The sequence below is a fragment of the Lucilia sericata genome, unplaced genomic scaffold (assembly GCF_015586225.1).
Source record: "Lucilia sericata isolate MDLA Ls3-8-SP2 unplaced genomic scaffold, ASM1558622v1 Contig001427F_arrow, whole genome shotgun sequence".
In the NCBI taxonomy this organism is placed as follows: Eukaryota; Metazoa; Arthropoda; class Insecta; order Diptera; family Calliphoridae; genus Lucilia; species Lucilia sericata.
This window is the reverse complement of record NW_023995360.1, coordinates 18,576-27,500: the sequence shown is the minus strand read 5'-3', so window position 1 is coordinate 27,500 and position 8,925 is coordinate 18,576. Positions and strand designations below refer to the sequence as shown.

General features: G+C 31.7%; 1 protein-coding gene across 1 annotated transcript in view; it reads left to right on the top strand.

The window, feature by feature from the left end:
- LOC119611353 (kinesin-related protein 8-like) overlaps positions 1 to 4,065 on the top strand; it is a gene marked incomplete at its 3' end in the record, with an annotated part of 25,961 nt that extends 21,896 nt beyond the window's left edge. The window contains exon 2 of the mRNA XM_037966906.1: positions 1,527 to 4,065. Within this exon, the coding sequence (XP_037822834.1) occupies positions 1,636 to 4,065 (2,430 nt within the window). The remainder of the gene's footprint in view (positions 1 to 1,526) is intronic.
- Positions 4,066 to 8,925: the final 4,860 nt, after the last annotated feature.

The window sequence follows — 8,925 nt, the reverse complement described above, 5'->3', positions numbered from 1 at the left end:
TAGATAGATAGATAGATAGATAGATAGATAGATAGATAGATAGATAGATAGATAGATAGATAGATAGATAGATAGATAGATAGATAGATAGATAGATAAAATTCCCCATCTTGGGAAGATTAAAAAACACTTTGAACTCAAATTTATAATTAAAACTATAAAAAATAGTTTTCAAATTATTTTGTGTAAAAACTTCCATAAAAAATGTAATTTCCTTAGAATTCCCAAAGGGATTTCAAAAATACCTAGGAATTAGCTTTACGCTTATAAATAAATTTAAACAATGTTTGTGATATTTTCAAATGACAAATTTATATGTATTTAGATGTTTCTATAATAACAAACATTTTTATAAAATCCCAAATTTTTACAAAAACTGAATTTCCAAAATCTTCCAAATTTCCCAAAAAGGGAAAGTCTTAAATTACTTTAAAAGTCAAAATTTATATTTAAAAGCTATAAGAAATTGTTTAGAAATCATTTTGGGTGAAAAATTTCAACAAAAATAAAATCTTTTTGCAATTCCTAAAGGGATTTACAAAATCCCCAGTTAACAATTTTGTATTAAAAACTGATTAAAAGCAAATATGTTCACTATTCCGCTGGTTTGTAAAGACAATTATGTAGTTTTTTCTTTAATTTTCTATATATTGTTGAATTCCTAAATATGTTTCTAAAAAATCCCATAACTGGGGAAGTTTTAAAATGTGCGGTAAATGTTTAAAGTTAAGCTATTTTACATGAAATTAATTAAAACTTAAAAATATTTTTGAATTAATAAAATTAGTGTCATTTTTACTTTCTCTGGAAAGCTAATTCCCAAACGGGATTTGATAATTTCAAAGTTTTTCTATTACCAAAGTAACCAGTTGTTACTCTTTTATTAATTATAAGTGTTAAAAACCATTGCCTACTTAACGGCTTGTTTATTAATTTTAAATAATTCACCAAGTTGTCTAACAAAATTTCATTTAAAAAGTCAAAAACCAACAAAAATTTCATTTTAAACAAACAACCCTTTTTTTCGAAAACAAATTTAACTTAACACCCTTAACAAACAAACGCGTTAAAAAAACACCAAAAAGGGGGAAAAATTAAGAAAAAAATCGTTTGGTCAAAAAGCCAGGATTCATTATTTTTAAGCAAGAAAACAAACAAATGGAAAACTACAGAAAAACAAGCCTTTCCAGAAGTCCTTAAAAACACAAAAACAGTTAAATGAATGTAAAGGATAAATGACGTTGGTTGGTTGGTTGGATGGATGGATGGACAGAAAAAGCCATTAACTTTTTCACAATCATAACTTGAGTGAGCAAGTTTGTTACTAGTTTTCTTTATTTTTTTAGCTTTATAAGAGATTTTTGGTCTTTTGAAGAAAAAAAAAACCAATAAAGATTTATGAAAACAATTAATTTAATGAAAAGTATAGAGAAACTACAACAGCTGAAATAATATTTCAGAATTGAAATGATTTTTTTGTGTAGATATCTACCAGTGTTTAAGTGTTAAGTTTAATTTTACTTTAGAAATTCCGGCAAAAACTTGCAAACAGTTCCTTTAATAACCTTAAAACAAAACAGCTAAACAACACAGCATTTGCCAAAAAATGCAATTACCTAAAAATATGCCACGAAAATGTGTGATGCTGTTGCTGTAAATGATGATAAACACAGTAATGAGTCGTCTATAGAAAATAATAATTTCGATAGAAAAGCAGAGGACAACCAGCAACTGGAGATTATACCAACAAGCACACAACAAAAACAACACCTTGATAACTCTTTGAAAAACTCTATTTACGATTGGGATTCACCGAGCTCTTGTACAGGCACTGTCAAAAGAAGACCACATACTATAGCCAACTTTGACTGTAGTCGTTCAACGTTTAGAAAAACCGCCAAAAACAAAACCATAGACAATACCACAAACAATAATGTTCAAGCTAAATGTCAAAACAATAGAGAGCTTAGGCCACAGCAGTCAACAGCAAAAGTAGGAGCTGTAAGGCGTCAAACAATTCATAATATAATAGGCAACAGAATTCCAGCATTAGCAACGAAAACCTCCCCTTCAGCAAATATGCAAAAATCTTCACGTTCCAGCAGTAGTAGCGGCAATAAGGAGAAGCCTCAAAAATTACGTCTAAACAAAACATCAGATCGTAATGCCAATTCTACCTCAAATTCACCCACCCACAATGCATCAACAGTTAAAACACAGGCATCAGTCACCGCCCCAACAGCAGCAGCAGGAGAAGGGAGAGGAGGCACCATACTTAAGTCTTCTCATAAAAGATCTAAATATTCACAAAATGAAAGCCATAGTTCAGGTTCTACTCTATATCAAGATGAAAACTACATGGAATTTGAGTTTTTCCAAAGAGAAATACCCAATCGTCAAATGCCTCAATTTACGGAACTATTTAGAGACTTTCCCGTGAGTTATGAGACCACTACTTTAGCCTTACAATCTTCTACACTGCCCGCCAAGCCGCCTCCCTATAGAGAGCCCCCACCACCCACGCCACCGCCTTTGTCGCAATTACCTTCCCGGAATTTAAGAAATAATGAAAACTCTCAATCCTGCCCCTCCACTCCTTTTCGCGGCAAAGTAGTTTTAAGTAAAAAAGAGCGCAAGGAATTGAGTAAACTTAATAAGCTGCAGGATACCGCCTGTTCCAATTCCACCTCTAATATAAGAGGTTTTGAGGGAGCCTCCGACTCCCCGGCCGCTAGTGTACAATCGAGTCCCTATAAAGGTCGCGTAACGGAATTGAAAAATTGTATAGCACGCATTAACTCTAAGGGATTGTTTGCCTCTCTGCACCGCAATTCACATAAATCGCTCAACAATGCAACATCCAACACAGAAGAGCAAACCACCTCCTCCTCCAATGAAATCTCACCGCCACCTCCAGCGCCAGACAATAGCCCTCCCGGTTCTAATGCCTCCAATAACAATGATGCCGATTACACTGAGAAATTGAAAAACTTACCCGTTAGACAAAGAAAAGCTCATACTTCTCACATGGATAACTATTGTCTCTTCGATCCCATGGATTTTGTTAATGAAAAAGCTTTGAGAAGAAGAACCCATGATACCTTAAACATGGACTTGCCTTTGCCGCAACAACAGCAAGGTTTAAGAGATCCACTTTTTAGTTCAAGGCAAAATTTGGATTTTAGTGAAGAGGAACTAGTGCCCGAGGTAATATATGATGAGGAAAAAGAGGGGGAGGAGGAAGATCCCGAAGATGAGGAATTGGAAGTAGAATTACCACCGCAACGCAATTTTGATCATCATAATTATTTTGTCATAGATCCAGAGGATTTTGAGGAAGAGCCGTCGCTAGATATAGGCATACCCAATCCTTATACCAATGAGCAATTAGTGCAGGCGAATCTTATAGCTCATACCCAGCATACCTATGTCAATAATCCTGCGGAATTTAAGGCTTCCGAATCTTTGGATAAACTCCTAAATGCCTTTGACTCTGCCCCCTCCATGACCAATAGTCAGGAAAGTAAAGATACCAATACACACTCCACTACCACTACCACTTCGACAGCTTTAGTGGAATCATCTACTTCCACTAATTCCAATACCTCTTCCACCTCTAATACTTCTTCTCAGACTACACTACAAAGAACAAAGAAACGTTTAACATTCCTCAATCTCTCGCCCTTTCGTTCGCACAAGTCTGATAAAGATAAAATAATGTCGTCACAAGCCACGCAAGTCAAACCCGAACGTGCCATGTCGGAATTGGTCACCTCGGAGCATATGTTTCATTTGCAACGTATGCTGTTGAGTGCCGATAATGTTTTGAATGATACACGCCCGATTAATGAAAATATCGAATTGAATTATGTTTTATTTAATCCGGGACCGGTACCTAGTCGTAATGTTCAATATAAGATACGTAAACCGCGTCCTTTATCGTCGCATAGTGATGCAGATAGTGGTTTCTTAAGCCCCTGCTCACCGGATGAATTCTCGTCGATGAAATTTAATCCCGCCTTGTTGGTGCTGCAGCAGTGTGACAGTGTTCAAGGATATATTGAGGTGAGTTTCAAAACATTAATTTAAGGGGGTTTCAGGATGAGGAAAGAGAAGAATGAAAATGGAATTTTAAGACGAAATGTTTCCACTCCAAGTCCACAATGTTAAGACTTGATCAAATACTTTTAGGTGCTATTTAATGGAAGATCCTCGATCTTTGCATAGTGTTGATTGTCAAGTCCTTTTGTCTATATCTTCAGCTGAGAAGTATAATCTTTAGTTTTAAAATCTTCATGCTGATCAAAGATTATCGAGGTCAATCAATGTTGAGAACTGATCAATAATCGAAACTTCTTGAAATACGATCTGATCGAGGATCGTCAATATTTGCATAATTTTCGTTCAGTGCAATCCTTGATCTTAAAATAGATCAGAACTGTCTAATTCAAAATGAGAATCATAAATATCAGAATGAGAATCATAAACATCATTCAAAGTATGAGCTTTTTCACCAAAAAGAGCTTTTCCCCAAAAAAAGTGAATTTTTACCAAAAATAATGCTTTTACAAAAAGAGCTTTTCTACTGCTGCTTATCACAAATAAAGCTTTTTGCAAAAGCAGATAAAAAAGCTTTTATATTATAAAAAATGTTTTGTATCCACAAATAAAAGGTTTTTTTTTAAATTTTTCCTAAAAAGCTTTTCTACATTTTTTTCTTTTCTTTTAATAAAAAACTTTCATAAAAAAAACGTTTTTCAACTACTTTTTTTCCCCAAAATGAGCTTTTTCACAAAAAAAGCTTTTATTATTAAAAATCCTTTTTCAAGGAAAAAAAGATTTTATCACAAACAATAAAAAAGTTTTTTTTTTTACAAAGATATTTTTCCTAAAAAGCTTTTCTACAATTTTTTATTTTCTTTTAATAAAAAACTTTCATAAAAAAACTTGTTTCCACAACTTTTTTCACCAAAATGAGCTTATCACAAATAAAAGCTTTTTTCATTAAAAATCGTTTTCAATTAAAAAAAGCTTTTTCGTCCAAAAAAATTGTTACTAACAATAATCCACCATTAAAAGTTTTTTCCACCAATAAATACTGTTTTGCATGACAAAAGTTTTTTCTGAAAAGTTTTTTACAAAAAATCTTTTTCACAAAAAAAAAAAACATTTTTCTATCATCAAAAGCTTTTTTGAAATTAAGCTTTTTTACAAAAAGAGCTTTATTATGAAAAATAAAAGCTTTTCTCCAAACTTTTAATAAAAAAATTAGCTTTTTCACAAATAAAAGCTTTTTTTATTAAAAATCCTTTTTCACGTAAAAAAGCTTTTTCGTCAAAAATTTTTTTCACAAACAATAACCCACCAAGTTTTTTCCACCAATAAATTACTTTTTCATGAGAAAGTTTTTATATAGATTTTTCAAAAAAAAAAAAAAAAAAAAATCACCAAAAAAAAATTTTAAGAGCTTTTTTTATTAAAAATAAAAGCTTCTTATAAAAAAAACTATTTCTCCAAAAAAAATCTTTTACAAACAATAAAATATAAAACATTTTTGCTCTAAAAAAACTTTTAACCGCTAATAAACTTTTTTCATACAAAAGCTTTTTTCGAAAAAGCTTTTTCATAAAAAATATGTAAAAAAACGTTTATTGTGTGAAAAAGGCTTTTTTTAGGGGAAAATGTTTTATTTGTATTTTATATTTAAAAAAAGGCTTTTTTTGAAGAAAAAATATTTTTAATAAAAAGCTATTTTTGTAGAAATATGTTTTCGGTTAAAAAAAGCTTTTTCCTTGCAATAAAAGATTTTTCATAAAACAAATTTTTCCATCAAAACAGCTTTTTGCAGAAAAAAGTTTCTCCACCAAAAAAGCTTTTTCACTAAATATTCAATAATTTTCCTTTTTCGCTTAAAAAAACATTTCTCCCTTTATAATTTTTTAAGCAAACTTATCACAAATTCCCAATACAACTCCCTAAGCTTCTTACCAGCTGACACGGGTCACTTACTAGCCTTTGAAGTTTCCATTTAAAAATTGTTAATATTTTCTAATAGTTTTTATCTCTACTCCCTGATGACTATAACTAAAGTAAACTTATCAATAATATCTGCATATTTTTTTTATGACCCAACATTATAATTCTGTATAATGGCTTAATTTAAGATTCTAAACAAAACTTCAAGATACAAAGGAACAAATGATAAGGAGAATTAAAAAAAAAGAAGAAGGGTTAACACCACACAAACACACCACACAAGCCACACGAGAAACGTCCTTAAACAGGACCTCATTGGGATTATCTTGAAAACATCTTGTTACCAACATAAGCAGCTTAAGTAACACTCTCATAAGTGCCCACTTTTTCTATACTTTAAAGGAGCATAAGGAACTTTACTGTTGCAACACCAAATGGATAAAGGGAGTGTTTTTTTTAATTTTTATCAATAACTTATTATAACCCATGAAAATTGCAGTTTAGTAGCATTTAGGATAAAGATAAAAAAATATTATTTTTCAAATGTTTATTTTCAATAAAGGACAAAAAAAAAACAACACAATACCAAACACAACTTCTAACAGGACTCTAATGATTAAGGGCTGTAGGGCGAAAAAACGCACCATGTGTTTTTTATTTTGCATGTTTAGCAAACGGTAGAGAAAAGGGGTGGTGTTTAGCTGATGATTGCATAAATTTCCAAAGAGACGGTAGCATCGTGTTTTGTGAGAAGAGTCCTCTGACACTGTAACTTGCATTAACACCCCTTGTAGTTGTTGTTTTCGTGTGAATGTATTCCTGCTACAAGTTAACACAAGAAAAATAAACACTTGATATCCTTGTTTTGTTTTTGTTGTCATCAATTTTGTGACTGTGTAAAATGGTAAATGTGCATTTATTTTTCTTCTTTTGTTTTTTTGTTTTGTGATTCTAGCGAAATGTGTAACTTTATCTCCAGGGAGCAATCAATTCTTATTTTCGTTGTGTAACTTGAAACAAACCTTTTTAACACTTGTTCTCATTCTAAGTATGTACAACGTATACATATGTATATGTAAAGGAGCGCGAAATGTGCCATGATGTAAGCAGGATACAACTACCCAAAAATAAACATTCGCACTTTTCATTTACTAACACTATTTGCGAGACAAGTCAAACAAAGTGTAATTAAACACTCAAAATTCAAATGTTAGTAATTTTGATCCAAGCTACAGCCAAACTACAACAGAACTAAAACAGAACTAAAACAGAACTAGAACAGAACTAGAACAGAACTAGAACAGAACTAGAACAGAACTAGAACAGAACTAGAACAGAACTAGAACAGAACTAGAACAGAACTAGAACAGAACTAGAACTAGAACAGAACTAGAACAGAACTAGAACAGAACTAGAACAGAACTAGAACAGAACTAGAACAGAACTAGAACAGAACTAGAACAGAACAGAACTAGAACAGAACTAGAACAGAACTAGAACAGAACTAGAACAAACTAGAACAGAACTAGAACAGAACTAGAACAGAACTAGAACTGAACTAGAACATGAACTAGAACAGAACTAGAACAGAACTAGAACAGAACTAGAACAGAACTAGAACAGAACTAGAACAGAACTAGAACAGAACTAGAACAGAACTAGAACAGAACTAGAACAGAACTAGAACAGAACTAGAACAGAACTAGAACAGAACTAGAACAGAACTAGAACAGAACTAGAACAGAACTAGAACAGAACTAGAACAGAACTAGAACAGAACTAGAACAGAACTAGAACAGAACTAGAACAGAACTAGAACAGAACTAGAACAGAACTAGAACAGAACTAGAACAGAACTAGAACAGAACTAGAACAGAACTAGAACAGAACTAGAACAGAACTAGAACAGAACTAGAACAGAACTAGAACAGAACAGAACAAAAATAGAACAGAACTAGAACAGAACTAGAACAGAACTAGAACAGAACTAGAACAGAACTAGAACAAAACTAGAACAAAACTAGAACAGAACTAGAACAGAACTAGAACAGAACTAGAACAGAACTAGAACAGAACTAGAACAGAACTAGAACAGAACTAGAACAGAACTAGAACAGAACTAGAACAGAACTAGAACAGAACTAGAACAGAACTGGAACAGAACTAGAACAGAACTAGAACAGAACTAGAACAGAACTAGAACAGAACTAGAACAGGAACTGAGAAATATGAAGATTTTTCTTCGAGTGTATTCAAATTTTCCTCAACAACTTGCTTCATTAGTTTGTCAACATGTTTTCGTATTTTCCTTTTACTACATCTCTTGATGTTGATGAGCTGTTTTACTATTTCGACAGAGTTTTCCAAAAAGCAACAACAACAACAAAATAAAAAAGATAAATTTGTTTTTTACTCCCTAAGACTTGTTATTTATTGTCAACATTTGTACTACCATCTAACAACTAACAAAATAACACGTTTGTCTTAACACAGTTCAGCCATTATAGTGGCACATGTGAAAACCTTAAGTCCCGAGAGTCTTTTTTCCAAAATAACAAACAAAAAAGGAAGTCATAGAAACTCAACTCAATAACGACTAATTTTTTAAACATTTTCCAAAAAACATTTTTTTAGCACAGATGTGAACTTACTTACACCCACTTGAAATATAATTTTTCTTATTTTTTAAAAAATTTTGTAAACGTTTCAAGTTACTTATGGAAAGGCCAAAGCAAAAAAAAAGAAAAATTGAATTAAAATTTATTTTTATAGAAATTCGCAATTGCCATTTAGAGCAAAACACACTTTTTGTCAAACATCCACTTATAATGATACTTTCTTTGACAATAACAAACATTTTCAAAGAATAAAGTGAAAAAAAGCTTTTAAATGAAAATTTTGCCTTTTGTTAGCAATTGCTGTTGCTTTTTGTGTTTTATTGTTAAAAGA